The sequence below is a fragment of the Vombatus ursinus genome, unplaced genomic scaffold (assembly GCF_900497805.2).
Source record: "Vombatus ursinus unplaced genomic scaffold, bare-nosed wombat genome assembly UNPS02014801.1, whole genome shotgun sequence".
Lineage (NCBI taxonomy): Eukaryota > Metazoa > Chordata > Mammalia > Diprotodontia > Vombatidae > Vombatus > Vombatus ursinus.
In genome coordinates, this window is record NW_020954579.1 from 11,376,643 (window position 1) to 11,393,081 (window position 16,439).

The 16,439-nt window shown below is 46.2% G+C and overlaps 2 protein-coding genes across 2 annotated transcripts in view; one reads left to right on the top strand and one right to left on the bottom strand.

Moving 5' to 3' along the window:
• Positions 1 to 7,015, top strand: part of MRC2 (mannose receptor C type 2) — a 98,816-nt gene extending 91,801 nt beyond the window's left edge. Inside the window, exons 25-31 of the mRNA XM_027872971.1 lie at positions 2,781 to 3,019; positions 3,220 to 3,385; positions 3,580 to 3,720; positions 5,170 to 5,289; positions 5,769 to 5,948; positions 6,524 to 6,550; positions 6,776 to 7,015. Coding sequence (XP_027728772.1) covers positions 2,781 to 3,019; positions 3,220 to 3,385; positions 3,580 to 3,720; positions 5,170 to 5,289; positions 5,769 to 5,948; positions 6,524 to 6,550; positions 6,776 to 6,996 — 1,094 coding nt within the window. The 3' untranslated portion in view covers positions 6,997 to 7,015. The remainder of the gene's footprint in view (positions 1 to 2,780; positions 3,020 to 3,219; positions 3,386 to 3,579; positions 3,721 to 5,169; positions 5,290 to 5,768; positions 5,949 to 6,523; positions 6,551 to 6,775) is intronic.
• Positions 7,016 to 13,000: 5,985 nt separating this feature from the next.
• The window catches only part of MARCH10 (membrane associated ring-CH-type finger 10), a 197,491-nt gene continuing 194,052 nt past the window's right edge, over positions 13,001 to 16,439 (bottom strand). The window contains 1 exon segment of the mRNA XM_027872972.1: positions 13,001 to 13,606. Coding sequence (XP_027728773.1) covers positions 13,001 to 13,606 — 606 coding nt within the window.

A 16,439-nucleotide genomic window follows, 5' to 3' on the forward strand; every position in this document is an offset into this window, starting at 1 on the left:
CACACACACACACACACACACACACACACACACACACACACACACACCTGGAAAGCTAACTGATATGAAGTAATAAATTATTTTTCAGTTGTTTAGTCAAGTCTGACTCTTCATAACCCCATGGACCATAGCACCAGGCCCTTCTGCCCTCCAGTGTCTCCTAAAGTCAGTCCAAGCTCATGTTTCTTGTTTCTATGATACGCTCTATCCATCTCATCCTCTACTATCTTCTTTTCCTTTTGCCCTCAATTTTTCCGTACATTAGGGTCTTTTCCAACAAGTACTGTCCTCTCATTATGTGGCCAAAGTATTTGAGTTTCAGTATTTGTCTTTCCAATGAATAGTAAGAACTTATTTCTTTAAGTATTAATTGATTTGATCTCTTTGCTGTCCAAGGAACTCTCAAAAGTCTTTTCTAGCATCACAACTCCAAAGCATAGACTACAGCACTCAGCTTTCCTTGTAGTCCAACTTCCACAGCTATACATTGTTAGTGGAAAAACCATAGCTTTGACTATACGAACCTTTGTCGGCAAGGTGATGTCTTGGCTTTTTAGTATGCTGACTAGATTTGCCATAGCTTTCCTTCCAAGGAGCAAGTGTGTCTTTTCATTTCATGGCTGCAGTCCCCTCAAAGATCTACAGTGATCTTTGAGCCCAAGAATATAAAATATGATGCTGCTTTCATTTCTTCTTGCTCTTGTTATAGGAAGTAATGGGACCAGATGCCATGATCTTAGTTGTTTTAAATGTTAACCTATAAGCCAGCTTTTACATTCTCCCAGAGGCTTCTTAATTCTTCTCTTTCTGCCATCAGAGTGGGTATTGTGCATATTTGAGATTGTTGATATTTCTCCTGGCAACCTTAATTCTGGCTTTTGATTCATCCAGCCTGGCATTTTCATGATATATTCTGCGCATAAGTTAAATAAATAAAGTGACAATATACAATCTTGTTGTACGCCTTTCCCAATCTTGAACCAATCAGTTGTTTTATGGTTAGTTCTAACTATTGCTTCTTGACCCACATGCAAGTTCTCAGGATACAAGTAAGATGATCTGGTACTCCCATCTCTTTGAAGACTTGTCACAATTTGTTGAGATCCACACAAAGGCTTTAATAGAAGCAGAAGTAGAAGTTTTTCAGGAACTCATTAGCTTTCTCCATAATCCAGTGAATTTTGGCAATTTGGTCTCTAGTTCCTCTGCCTTTTCAAAAACCAGCCTGCACTTCTGGTAATTCTTGGGTCACATATTGCTAAAGCCTAGCTTGCAAAATCTTAAGCATAACCTTGTTGGCATGTGAAATGAGTGCAATTGTTTGGTAATTTGGACATTCTTAGGCATTGCTCTTCTTTAGAATTGGGATGTAAACTGATTTTTTCCAATCCAGTGGCCATTGTTGAGTTCTCCAAATTTGCTGGCATATTGAGTGCAGCACTTTAACAGCATCATCTTTTAGGATTTTAAATAACTCGGCTGGAATTCTATCATCACCTCCACCAGCCTTATTGTTAGCAATGTTTCCTAAGGCTGGCTTGACTTCATTTCCAGGACGCACGGCTCTAGGGAGGTAACCACATCACTGAGTGATGTTAAGATCTCCTGTATAGTTCTTTTGTATATTCTTGCCACCTCTTCTTACTGTCTTCTACTTCTATTGTTACTGCATTTTTGTCTTTTATCATGCCCATTTTTGCATGAAACATTCCCTTGATATGTCTTTCCCATTCTATTGTTCTCTTCTGTTTCTTTTCATTGCTCATTTAAGAAAGTAGTAGATGGTCAACACCAAATAATTGAGACAGATGCCCACTGGAGCTTAGGAGGATGGAGAGATTGTTTTCTGGTCAGGAAAGGTTTCTCGTAGACTCTAAATTGTATGAGGGCAGGACCTTAGCATATAGTTTACTTTTATACATTTTCCAGTGTCTAACACAGTACTCTGCACAATGGATGCCTGATAAATGTTTTTGGAATGAATGAATGAATGAATGAATGAATGAATGAAGATGAATGTCTTCATGGAGGAGGTAGAGTTTAGGCTAACGCAAGGGTCTAGTGACATTCCTTCACTGAAAAAAGACAGTGGCTCTGTCTTGCATATATGATTAAATACAAACTCCAGAACCTGGAACTTAAGGTCCTCAATGATCTGGCCCTGGATCACCTTTCTAGCTTCATATTTCTTCATGTTACTTCCCTTCAGACACAATAAACTACACTCCTCCCTTCAACCCCTTGAGGGCAGGGTCTATCTTATTTTTCAACTTCACATCCTCACATCCTAGCATTGTGCCTTGCATAATCACTTAATGAATGTTTACTGAATTCAATTGAGTCTCAAAGAACAGAGAGGATTTAAAGAGGGGGAGAGAAGAAGAGAGAGTATTCTAGGAGCAGGAAGGGTGTGGACCATCGGTGTCAAACTCAAAAAGAAATGGGACCACTAAATCATATCTAAGGATCCTTGCAGTGGAAAGCCACATGTTTTGTTGTATTTTAATTTATTTTTATTACCTATTTCCCAATTACATTTTAATCTGATTTGGACAGCACTCGGGAGTGTTGTGTGCCACATATGGTGGGCTGTGTTTGACACCTCTGATGTGGACAAAAGCATAGAGGGAGGAAAACCCTTTAGTCAGGCCTTTCCCACAGGGGACCCTTCTGTTATCCTTGGTGGAGGGCCTTCTAGCTAGGGATAGGGCTGTACCCCAGGCCAGAATGGGCCCAGGCTCACCTAGCAAAGACTGTACGCAGCTTCCCTCCTCTTGCAGATACTGCACTGAACCCCTCTCCAGATGCCCTACCCCCTGCTCCGGGCACCGAGCTCTCCTACCACAACAGCATCTTCCGGCTGCTGCAGAAGCCTCTTCGCTGGCACGATGCCCTCCTGCTCTGTGAGAGCCTAAACACCAGCCTGGCTGAAGTGGACAACCCTTACACCCAGGCCTTCTTGACCCAGGCTACCCGTAGCCTGCACACCCCACTCTGGATTGGGCTGTCAGATGAGGAGGTGGGGGCTTCCTATGTCCCCCACCCTGAAGGGGACCCCTGAATTGGACAGCTGACGCTCTCAGTGTTTAAGTCATGACTTCCCAGTAATCCCCGATCTATGACCTAGTTCACCATCCCCTTCCCTTGTTTCTTTGTCATCTCTCTATATTCTCCTCTCTCTCTCTCTCTCTCTCTCTCTCTCTCTGTCACCTCATTTAGGGCTCCCGACGTTACTCATGGGTGTTAGATGAGCTCAGCTATGCAAACTGGAAGGACAGAGAGCCCCAGCTGCCCGGGGGCTGCGGCTACTTGGATGTGGATGGGACCTGGCGAACGGCCAGCTGTGACACCAAACTTCAGGGGGCTGTGTGTGGGGTCAGGCGAGGTCTGTGTTAGGATGGAGCAAAGGAGGGGAGAGGCCGGCGGGGGGAGGTGGGGAAGGCAGAGGAGAAAAACAGGCATATCCCTCGGCGGGGTATTCCCTGGGAAATAGGGTATCCCTGTCACCCACAGACATCTTGAAACTCAAATCCTCTTTGCTGTCTTTCTCCTAACCCCCATCGGTGTCCCCACGGGCAGAATTCCAACTCCCTAGGAAGGTGAGCCACTGTCCCCATGCCCTGGCTGACTCAGCATGGATCCCCTTTCGGGAACACTGCTATTCTTTCCACATGGAGCTGATGCTGGGCCACAAGGAGGCGCTGCAGCGCTGTCAGAAAGGTGAGTCGGCTCCACCTCCCTATGCACCCATGGGTAGGAGTGCCTATGGAAACTCAAAGCCATTTTCCAAAGCAACCTCGCTCCATCTAAGAATCCCCTCCACCATCGTCCAGCCTCCGTCGGAAGACTTCCAATGATGGTGAACTCACCCACCTCATAAGGATGTGTCTGTTTCATTGTGAACGGATCTAACTGAAGACAGCTTTCATGTCCCCTCCCCAAATCTCCTCTTTTTCAAGATAAATAAATAACTCCAGCTTCCCTCGGCTATTTCTTGTACGATCAAGATTCCACACCATCTTCTGGATACCGTAGCATGTCAGATACAGAATCCAGGACTCAATCCACTATTCCAGATGTGGTCTGAGGGGTACTTCTGGGTACTACATTTATTAATAATGCAGCCTACAATTATACTCACTTTTTTAGTAGCCACATCAAATCATTAGCTTATATTGATTGGATCGTGGTCCACTCAGGCTCTTTAGTCTTAATGTCAACCGTCTAATTTATTTCCCATCACACACCTGTGAGGAAGGCGAAGCAAACCAGACAGTGGATCAGTAGAAAAGCAGGGAGACTCTGGGGTAGAAGAGATGGGGAGCTTCACTCGGAGTCCGAGGAATAGAGATCAAATCTCGGCTCCTCTGCTTACTTCCTATGTGACCTTATATAGCTATCTCTCTCTGGGCTCCAGTTGGCTAATCCAACTGAGAAATTGCACTAGATGAATGGTTCTTAACCTGGAATCAATGAATTTATTTGACATTTTGATAACTATTTCAATATAATTGGTTTCATTTGTAATTCGATGTATTTTATTTTATGCACAGCCAGGCCCCTATTAGGGCAAATAATGAATCCAGGGGAATTAGAACTGCATGTTTCCATGGGGCTGGAACCAATCACCATATTTTATGAAATTATAACTTTGAAAATGTGAATTCAAATACATGCAACCACTTCACAGGATTATTTGCACTAATTGCAACCTAGCCATTTAAAAACATTTTTCTGAGGAGCAGTCCTAGGTTTCACCAGACTGCCCACATAAGGAGTCAATGACATTTAAAAAATGGTTAAGAATCCTGGGACTAGCTGGTCTCTAAGAGCTCTTCTACTTCTTTAATATATTGTGATTCTGATTAGAACCCATGTCTTCTGTCTCTCAGTCCAGTGCTATACCATACCCCCACCCGCACACCACACAGCCTGCCTCCTCTTCCTCTTCCTCCTTTTCCTCCTCCTTTCTTAGCCCTAAACCTTCAAACAGTCACTAGGAATCTTTTGTCCATCATTGGTAATTCTTAGCCAAATTAGTCAAAATGACCTTGATCTATTATACTTCTTGAGCCAGTATTCACCTGAGCATGGGGCTTTAGGGTTGGGGTTGGGAATACAGTAATCCCATGGTGGGCACTAGAAGTTTGCCTTCATGTCCCTTCCCAGCGGGTGGTGCCATCCTGTCTATCATGGATGAGATGGAGAATGTTTTTGTCTGGGAACACATGCAAAGCACAGAAGGACAAAGTGGAGGAGCCTGGCTAGGCATGAACTTTAACCCCAAAGGTGAGTGTTGGGGGCAGAGGATGAAGACGAGTATAATGCCTTTGTCATGAAGGGAAAAAACCAGGAGACTATGGATCTCTTTCAGCTCCACAAAAGCTGAGTTCAGGCAGCAAGGGAGATGGCACTAAGGGGAATTTTTCTAAGATAGTTCCTGGGCTGTTCTTGTGATCATGTTTTGGGATATCTAGTTCAGGAGTCATCAGGCCAAGGCTGGGGTGCTATAAGGGCATATGAATGGTCCAAGGGCCAAATCCCAATTCCTTCCCATTCTATTTTTACTGTATCTTATTATATTATTATGGTATAATAAAATAGGATAGGATATATATCATATCACATATAATGTATTATATCTTAGTGTTCTTATGTTATATTATAGTTATAACTAAGTTCCCTAACCCACAGCTCGGATCTCAGTCTCTTCTCCTCCCCTCCTCATTTCTAACTTCCTAATGTTTTCATTTGGTCTTTCTCCCTAGGGGGCACTTTGGTCTGGCATGACAACACAGCAGTCAACTACTCAAACTGGGGTCCCCCAGGCTTGGGACCCAGTATGCTCAGTCACAACAGCTGCTACTGGATTCAGAGCAGCAGTGGCCTCTGGCGTCCTGGAGGGTGTACCAACATCACCATGGGTGTTGTTTGCAAGCTCCCCCAGGGTGAGTGATCTCCTTTCTCTCCCCACTCTGAACAGAGACACCTCCCCTATACACAGTGCGGTCACTGGAAGTGTAGGGGTGTGTGTGTGTGTGTGTGTGTGTGTGTGTATGTATATAAATGCTCCCCAATCTGCAGATGGGCACTAAGGCTCGAGACCCCAGGGAGAAAGTGGAGACAGCTATGGCTGCTGGGAGCTGTTGACATGACCTTCCCAAATTATGGTTCTTCCTCTGCCCTAATGCCCATCTCTCTTCTCAAGTCCAGCAGCCTTTACTGTCCCTGCTACTTAAAAAGATAGAATTTCATCAAGAGAAGTCATTGGCAATCTAGTCTAACCACAGCCTAAAAAGAGTCTCCATGTTTGACATTTGTGTGATACCACCTTGTTATCAGTAAGGGTATGTTCATGCCCTGTCCCTTCCACTAGGCTGGAAGCCCCTTGATATAAAAAACTGCATCTCATTTTTTTATGATCTCCATAATGCCCAGTACAGGCAGGTCTCGTATTAGGTGGCCAGAGGCTAAGTATTTGTTGATTGATTTGCTGTGTCTTTCTTTTTTTCCACCTTTTTAGTTAAAGAGGGCAGTTTCTCCTCCTCAGGTGAGCAGAATATAGACTGTAAGGCTTCTTCTCCTGACCCAGGAGAGCAAAAACTCTGCCAGCCATGGGGGCATGGGAAGATGACACTAGGAAAGAACTGAGTAGCCCGCAGCACAGCACTGGCTGAAGGGGCTCTAAGGTTTCTGAGGAAGGGAGGAGGAAGGGGGGTGGGTGGGAGGTCTGAGGCCCAAGGGTTGAGTGGCTTCTTATCCCCTCTCTGGGCAGCACTCCAGGAGAACACAACAGCCTTGGTGGTGGTGGTGCTGGCAGCCTTGGCGCTCCTGGTCCTCTTGGCTGTGGCTGCACTCTTGTACAAGCGACGGCGCAATCCTGACCGAGGGGCCTTTGAGAGTGCCCGCTATAGCCGCAGCTCCTCTGGCCCTGGGGAGGTGGCCGAGAAGAATATACTGGTGTCTGACATGGAGATGAATGAGCAGCAGGACTAGAGCTTGGGGGCCGTGTCGGGGTGGGGCTGGGCGGGGGGCAGGGCAGGACCAGGGAAGGATGGTTAGTGGGAGGCTGCCCAGCCTGTCTAGCTGTGTAATGGGAGAGCTGAGCAGGGACTCTGAGACCTGGGATGGGCTCTGGGCAAGCACAGTGAAGAGTGGAGAGCTGGGCTGAGGGCGGCTGTTGATTTTGCTGGATACAGCATCGTGGGGCTCCCCTTCTCAGGGGTGTGTGGCATCCTGAGGGATCTGCAGCTCCATCCTGAGGGAAGCAAGAAAGGGGGTGGGGGTAGATTGCTGCTCAGAGCCAGGGGCTTTGCCTATCCTTTGTGCCTGTTTTCCCCTTAGTCACAGTCCTGGCTTCCCTGCTTACCCACTGTCACCTCTTTGGTCTACAGTGTCTTTGGCACCTTCTTCCTGGTTCCTCAGGCAGCTCTCAGTGACCTCTATCCCTCCAGTTTCCCTGATCCTTCCTATTCTCCTTCTCTACCACAAACCCACTGTCACCCTCTAGTTGTATCAAGTTTTAGGGAAGAGGGAGGCCTCCGTCTCCATCCAGCCAGTCACTGCTGGATTTTCTGTAAGCCTGATCCCCAGAAATGGTGGAGCCACTCCTCTTGCCCTCCCACGTTTGAATGGATGATCCTGGGGAAAGGGAAGTGGGGAGAAGTCAGGAAGAATACCTGCTGGCCAGAGGCACACGGACCCCTAGAACATAGGCCTCTGCAGAACCCAGGGTTAGAATGATGGATGGGGTAGCAATGGATTGAGCTGTCTGGGCATGAGGCTCAGCCCCTATGAGCAAGCAGCAGCCCAAGGCAGTAATTTCTATCTACTGGGAGGGGCCAACATTGGGGTAGGGGTTGGGGGAGGGGGTTGCTGAGAGACCGACTGAAGGGACTGCTGCACAGGGCACCTTGATCAGCTCCAAGCTGGCCATCAAGCTGGGCTGAACTGAGCTGGAGGCAGCTCCTGCAGGTCGGGGGAGGGCCTCACTCTAGGAAACCAGTCCCCCATGGGGACTGAAATAAGTTCCTTATCTTCTCCATCCCTGGCCCTCATGGCAGGTTTGGGGGTGGGCATGGGGGGAGCACAACAATTCCACTGTTCCTGGGGGAGGGACTGGATGGGGGCATCAGAGAGGCGAGAGCTGGATTTCTGTGAGGTTGAAGGTTCCATGATGAGAGCCCTGGACCCATGCATGGTGACTGCCATATGCTGTCTAGGGGAGCAGAGAGAAATGGTTCCAGAGCTTTCAGAAGAGAAGCTGGGGCCAGCTCAACTCAGCTCAGCTCAGCTCAGCTCAGGAGATTCCATCCAACTATCTTTCAAAGTATCAATTGCAAGTGACAAGAATCCCAGGAAGGCTCAAGCTGGGCTTGGTTACCAGGCACAGGACAATGTGAACATGGACTCAAGGACACGGTCACTTTTTTGTAGTTTTTAATTTTTTAAAAATGACATTTCATTGTTTCTTAAAAAAAAATAAAAGACCTTCAAGAGACTTGAAAAATGAACTTCATTGTTTCTGTTGTGATAAGGGTTTCCTGTGGAACCAGGTGCCTTCCAATCAGTTTCTTAAACTGGGCTAACTGGTTGATCTTCATGTTAAAATGAGATAACATTTGTAAAGTGCCTTGTAAACCTGAATATGTAAATGATAGCTATTATCATCATCAAGCTTTAAAACACCACCTTTTTGGAGCTCATATGAACTTTTGAGTTATTTGCTTCTCGCTCTTGCTTTCTAGAACTCTGGATGAGAATTAAAAATCATTCTCCCCTCTTTCCCATGGGGATGCCCTTTTCTGGTCCTGCTCATCTACAAGGTTGGGCTAGAATACCTTGAAGATTCCTTCCTGTTCTCATCTATGCCTTAAAGGCAGCTAAGGGAATCACATACAGAGCTATACTGGGCCTTTCTATGTATAAGTCCTCATTCTCCTTCGTTTTCTACTTAGTATACCATTTGGGGGATATGACCATTCAGTTGAAAAGATCTTGCCACAAGTTTTAACTTGATAAGTTGAGAGGTAAAAAGTAAAACCTGCCCAGGGCCAGTGGGGCAGAAGATGAAGGTTCTCTCTGCAGCCCTCCTCAGGATAGTGACTGCTTATGAATTGCCACTGTGAATTCTAACCCTTCACTCTAAGACATAGCTGCCATATTGTTTCTGAGGTTAGAGGGGCTAACTGAGCCACGGAGGATAAGGTCCCTGCTTTCTGGGTCTCCTCTCTCCCAACCTGTCCCCCGCCATGGCAGGAGCTACTATACCTTGAGTGAAGTCCTCAAGGGGAAGGAAAGGAAAAGAAAGGAAAGAAGAGAGGAGGCCAGAAGGGAAGAGATTGGCTCAAAGCTAAAGTGACCACATGTCCTTGATTTGCCTGGATGGTCCTAGTTTTCACCTTTGTGCCTTGACTTCCCAGAAGAAAAGTTGTGTATCTTTGCATTAGCTCCTACCAAATGCAGAACATCTTTGGACAAGGACTTCTTTTTTCTGAAAAGAGGAAGGAGAGAAAGAAGGAAGGAAGGAGGGGAAAGGAAAGGGAAAGGAAAGAGGGAAGGAAGATGGGTGAGTGAAGCATCAAACATTTACTCTATTTTTGAGGTGGGCATTTGAAATTTTTAAAAATTCAGAAGATTATAGTCAATGCCCTTAGCTTTCACAATTAGGTACTTTCTCCCACTTCCCCTGTCACCTGATGCTGTCATTCCTAAGGAGCAGCTACCAAAGGCATGACAACGGTCCTCTGCCTCTTTTGCCTCTTAACTTCTCCCAAATTCTGGCAATGTGAATTAAAAGACTTGCTCTGTCTGACTGCCCTTTAATGAACAATGCTGGTTTTTTCTTTTTTCTTTTTGTTAGTCATCAAATAATGGGAGACTGTGTAGGGAACATTTGTGACACTGTGATGTATAATTCATGGCAATGATACATATTTGAAGTCATTCTGCTGTGTGGTTTTTCCCCACTGAGACCAGGACAATTGCAAAGATGGTGTTTCTAGGTGCTCAGGTAAAATGCCTGAGAAGGCATCTTTCTTTGCTTTTCTGTAGAAAAAAAAAATTCCAAAATTCTTACAAAAGGCTTTGATAGGATCATATGGTAGGTAGTTCCAACTAAATGGCCTAAACCCTGGAACATAGTGCTGAAGGGGATCCCTTTCCATAGTCTTTTCAAATTCTGATGAACTTTACAGAATCCTATTTTAAATGCGCAAAGGTTTCTTGTTTTGTTTTCCCTTCTACTGCATGGGCACCGACTCTAGCTGGAGTCAGAGGACCTGGGTTCAAATCCCACTTGTGATGCTAACTAGTTGTGTGACCTTAAGCAAGTCACATCCTCCTTAAACCTGTTTCTTCATCTGCAAAATAAGGTTGAACATATAGAGCCTCTGAAGTTCTTTCCAGTGCTGGAGATCCTATGATCCTATTTATTTTCAAAATAAAAGCTTATTTTCCCATGGCATTCCAAAGGTCTTGTGTTGTGTGCAAAATAACCAACTTGAGATTTTCAGAATTCCTTTTAAAACCTAATGAAGTCTTCAATCTCCATCATGCCTATTTTAGGAGGCTAACAGGTCCTATCAATATTCAAAAGATGTCACTTTGTTTTTATGTGTTCTCAGGGAGAATTGGCTGTCTGGCTGAAAGAAGTTCATTTTTTTTTTTTTTTAGTTCTATGTTCTTTGTAATTAATTGTATGGCAGACCTTGTTCTGCCATTCAGATGACAGAACAAATGAGGTTGATTGTGGAGTAATTTTAACTAGAATCCTAAATAAATTTTCATGGGTTCCTTTTGGCCTCACAATTTAGTCTGAGCACCTTTTAAAAATAAAAGCTTGTGCTCTGAGCAACAGTGGCGAGGGGGAATAAAGGGGTTGCTATGGCAGCAGGTGGCAGTAGGGGCTGAAAGTCCAAAATGCTAGCGTGGGGATGAGGGAACTTGGGAGGAAGCACCCTCTATGTCTGGGTCTTGGCCAGATGTGAAGGAGAATCTCTTCTCCTTTTCCACCCCTCTCCCCATAATATTTATCTCCATTTAATCTTTTCTCCTCCATCCTTTCTCTTTCCCCTTTCTTCCCCATCCCTCCACACTCTCCCTCCCCACGGCACACATAAACACTCGCTTGTTTCTCCCCCACTTTACCTTCTCTGGCTTTTCTTTATCCTAGGCCATGTCTTCAGGCCCACACCCATAAAATTAGGACTCTGGGCAATGGGGACTCTTGGTGCCTCCTCTTGATGCCTAGCACCAATTCAGTGGCCTTTTCTCAGTTCGCATCCTTCCTGACCTCTCTGCAGCATTTGGCACTGTTAACTCCCTTTCTAGACATCCTCTAGTGAGACTGTCCTCTCCCCTTACTTATCCCCACTAACTATCCCAAGGTCCTATCCTGGGACCGCTCCTCTTTTCTTCCTATACTTTTATTTGGCGATCTCATCAATCCCCACAGGTTCAGTCGTCAGCTCTGTGCAGATAGCTCACAGATCTGCATGTCCATCCCCAAGTGCCTCTCCTGACTTCGTTTCAGATCACCAACTGCCAACTGGGCATTGGAGTGAGCTATCTCAGAGATCTCAAACTCTCCCAGATTCCCCAGTCTTAAAGGTTCAGAATTTTGGTGCCGTCCTCAATCCCTCACTATCAGCCTACACATCTGCTGATTTGCCAAATCTTATTTCCGTCTTCACGATCAATATCTCTCACGCGTCTTACCCCTTCTACTAGCCACCTGCCCGTTGAGGTCCTCATCACCTCATCAGGTCTGTTGCAATAGTGGCCTAACTTTTCTACTATCTCAAGCCCCTTCCCACTATAATCCCTACTCCCCTCAGCCACCAATGTGTCTGATCATGCCAACTCCCCATTCAAAGAAAATCATCTAGTGGCTCCCTATTACTTTCATTGGACATTTAAGGTCTTCACTACCTGGTCCCTTCCTACCTTTCCAATATCTCACAGTATCTCTCCATCTATGGTTCCCCCTAACACATCTTCCATCTCTGTACCTTTGTACTGGCTGTCCCCTTTGCCTGGAATGCTCTCTCTCCTTACCCTGCCTCTTGGCTTCCTTCAAGACTCAAGCATCCCCTCCTATAGGAGACCTCTTTTGGTCCCCCTCAGTTGTTTCTGCTTTCCCATCCAAGTTTACCTTGTGCCTGCTTTCAGTGTCTTGCATATAGTTATATATGTTACCTGCTGTGTCCCCTGATAGAATGTAAGCTTTCTGAGGGCACAGACTTTCATTTTTGTTTTTAGCACCCTCCTTCCTCTCTGCCCAGTGCATAGCACAGTAGCTGGGACAGGTAAGCCCTTAATAAATACATGCTGTTAGAACCATGGTGACAGGACCTAGCAGATCTCAAGGGAGGTCAATCCCAGAGGCAGGGCTGCCAGAGATTATGGATGTACCTGGTGATGTCCCTGTATACTGGGGTCAGGGCAGAGCGTGGATAAGGCTTCCCCTGTCCCTAGAAAGCTTGCCCCAGAAAAGAGGGCACCATACCTTAGGCTACTAGGCCAGTGCCCAAACACCTCCAGCAGAGATGGAGATGTCAGAGACAACTATTCCCTGCTCAGTCCTAATGTCTATTTTGGTTCCTTGTACTCTCTTTTGTCAGGGAGCTTCTTGAAATGTGGTTCAGACCTGGAGATCTCAACAAGTTCTCTCCAGTCAGGATCTTTTATACCACAGGGAGTAAAGGTATTGAGGGAAGGACCTGGAAGGTTTTAAGGGATAAGGATAAAAAAACTCTAGAGTGAACAGAACGCTGGGGCCTCTAAGAAACTTGAGGAATGGCCTCCAGCTGTGGTAGCTATCCCAGGATCCAGACTGTCCCAGGCCACTGCCCTTACAGATGCTTGTCTCTTAGGTGGTAGGATGCAGAGGAGGAGGAGGCAGGAGGGTGACTTGTGCTACCCTCTGGGGCCTGGGCCCTGAGCGTATGTCTATGGAGACTGAAAGAAGAACTAAATAAAGTGAGTGAATAAACTCAGTTTACTGAATACTTGTGCCGCTGCTAGGTTTCCATTCAGTGTGGAGTGGAGACCTGAACAGGTTCCTTTCTGGATGAGCAGTGTCCAAGAGAGGATCCCAAGATCCCACTGTGCCCACTAGGGTAGCTAAGTGTCCTCTAAGAGAGCCCACCTCCCAAGGCAAGGAAGCAGGTGACCCTGGGCAGCAGCTTCTGAGCTTAAGGGTGGCAGCAGAGCAGCCCGCAGTTGTCTGGGCTGTCCCCACTGTGTGTGGGGAGTTGTTGGAGGGACTGACTGGGCAGGAGGAGGAGATAACGAGTAGGTAACTCAACACTAGCTGCTCTGTACCATGGTATTCCAAAGTTAGTGTCAGTTGGTGTTACTGTTTTAAAATACTCAAGCCAGACCCCAGAAAGAGACGGGTATAAAGTACAAATGTGAACTGCATACTCATTGGTTTCTGTTTCAGTAAAAAGGAGGAAAGAAGGCACACATGGGGAGCACAGAGAAGGTAGCTGGGTAGAGGGGACCCCCATTGACACTGAGCTCCATGACCACCCTCCTCATTAGATGAACCGGCTGCTGCTTTGGAATACACTGTTTTCATTACCGTCTCCTGAATCCGAATCTAGAAAGCAAAGAAGATCCTCTTAGACAGTCCTGGCCACATCTACCACGTCGACGACATGGTCTGAGGTCAGTCAGTCAACTGGCATTTATTAAGCTTCTATTCTGTGCCAGGCACTATGCTGGCATTGGAAGGATTCAGTCAGTAAGGCCTCAGTCAGATGACAAAGAGGATGTCCACATAAACACTCATTTACCCCCTCTGGCCCATTCCTCCCTAGCAGCCACATTGTTATTCCATAAAGCAGCTGAGGATTGTGGAAAATCAGGACTAGTCATTCCTACCAGTGGGCCTCCTTCTTCAGAGAACTTTCTGCTGAAGTTACAAGGGACCCTGTTCTTTTCCCTGAGATCACACTTAGCTGGATATCCTTGGCCTTGGAGGCAGGTTTATTTTGTTATTTGTTTTTTATATCTTGAGACATTGTAGACTTCAAGAATGAAAAGGTCAAGGGGACTGTTTCCAGACATTCAGATTCCAGCCAATAACTTCCTTAGCCCAGGGAAATCATGCAGTGACCAAGAGGCAATAGTGATAAGGACAAATGGGATGGGGGGAGGTGAAGTGGAAGGTCGGACGTGGGAAGGAATGAGGGTCCTGGGACAAATTGTTTTATTCTGTGGGGAATTTGGGGTCTTATCCTAGTCCTATTCTCATATGTTTTTAGTAGATGCTTCTAGCCTGGCTAGAAATAATTTCTAGTTGTTGAAAGGAATTGGCCTACTGCTCATCCTCAAGTTAGCTTTTAGACCATGGAATCTTGGAAAGGGAATTGTACACAAGTGGGAAACCCAAGAGCGTCTAGGTCCTCTGGAGCTGTTTCAGTGTCTCTGGTTCCCAAACTCAAGTGCCTGGGGCCTTTTGCCCTACAGGATTTGCTGCTTTTGAGTTAACATGACTATGACATGCTGAGAAGGTCCTGTCCTGGCTCTCAGCCATCCCAGGTCTGCCTGAGGGGACTGCAGATTTGCGGGAGAATAATTGTTTCCTCTCTGCAGCACTCTAGGCTTGGCTGTCACTGAAAATCATCTTGTACCCAGTTGGAAGGCATCGGTCAGTGACCTCACCAGAATGGCTTAGCAGCTGAGTCATGGCACAATATGAAGGTTGTCAAATCTGGGCACACACATTGCTCCCTCCCCAAGAGAAACAATTTTACAGTTGTGTTTGCAGCAAAACCACTTGGCCATGGGTGGAGGTGAGGCTCTTCAGTCCAACACCATCAACTAGAAGGAGTAAGAGAGGAAGGGCACTGTCTTATTGGCACTATCCAATAAGAAGGCCTTATCAAGCAACCCAAGAGTGCCACAGAGGTTGGAAAGCCTTGGATCCCACCTGGTTTGCTCATATCCCTGTCTGAATTGGGCTAGAATGGATGGATTACTGCTTTAATTGAACTCAGTCTACTGACCTTAACGCAGAGCTAGCAGCCAGGTCAGTCATTCCTGGCACATATAGCTGGGAAGAACTGAAAGCATATGGTTTAGCTATGGGCTGTTCTAATCATTTGGCTCTGGGCAAGAAGCCAGAGATGAACTGCGTCTATCCAGAGAGGCAGCACACATCCCCTGTCGTGGCACCAGAACTCTCCCTTTTCTTTGCTGAGTTCACCAGTGTTCATGCCACTTATGTTGCCTTAGTAGTAACCGGAGTGTGGTGGAAAGTGGCATGCTGTTGGAAATGGAGTTGGGAGGGGTATTGGGATCTTCCTTCCCCACCCCCACTGATTTTTACAGAGTTTCATGGCATTTATAGAGAAGAAAAACAGACTTTAGCTTCAAATTTTGGCTGATATTTAGTGCTGCTAAACTGACTTAGTTATCTGAGAAGGGGCGCAAACCCTCCAAGCAGATGGAGCCTCTGAGGAAGGATCCATAGCAATAGAAGCGACATTAGAGAGTGTGGATGAAGACCCAGCTGGACTAAGTCCCCTCCTTCTCATCTGCAAGGATGGAAATTCCAAGTTCATTTCATTTCTGAGGACAGCCCAAACCTCTTACATTGTCATATTTGTTGTATTTCTAACCTTCAGGGGACAGCTATGCCTCAGATAAACTGTTTCCAGGGGGCACGATGGCCTTGGGGCATTCTGGTCTAATCTCCTGATTTTCAGCGATTGGGTCACAATGGCCTCTGAGAAACACGAGTGTCTGATTTCTGTGGTTAAGGAGGACAGGGCAGGAATAGGTTTGGCATTGATCCTCTCCCCAGGATTTCCAAGTACAACCGTCTGTGATGATCCACAGTAGACACTAGGGGTCATCACAGCCCTATCTAGCTGAACCCAACCAACTGGCCTTGGATAAAAAACAAATAAATAAATAAATAAATTGCAGCTGGGGGTTTCATTAAGACTTGAGAAAGCGGGGAATGAAACTGGTGGGAGGGGTCAGAGTCTGAATACGGTAGTGTGATCAGCACATCCAGCCACCCTAGTACAGAGAGGGAGCCACAGGTGACTAAATGGTTATCCTAAGCAGCCTCAAAGACCAGCGTGCAAGCTCCAAGCTGGTTTCACTTTGCAGTCATTCCTGTTCAAGCGCCCAGCCGAGCTATTTGTGCAGAAAGAGTTTAATTCAAAGTGCCATGACTGGCAAAAGTGAGTGAGCTCATTTGAGCAGAATAACTATATGGCTGTGTAGAGGGTTTAAAAAAAATGACTAAGAGTTATGTGTGTGCGTGTGGAGAAATGTATTTGAAATACCTATCCTGTGTGTTCACTTCCCTGCACTGCTTCTGCCAAGAGGCAAAGAAGAGCAAGTCTTCTGTTTTTGCTGAGGAAAACAATGCTGGGGGTTTGGAGAGGGCTCGTCCACAGGAATGTTTTTCCCTT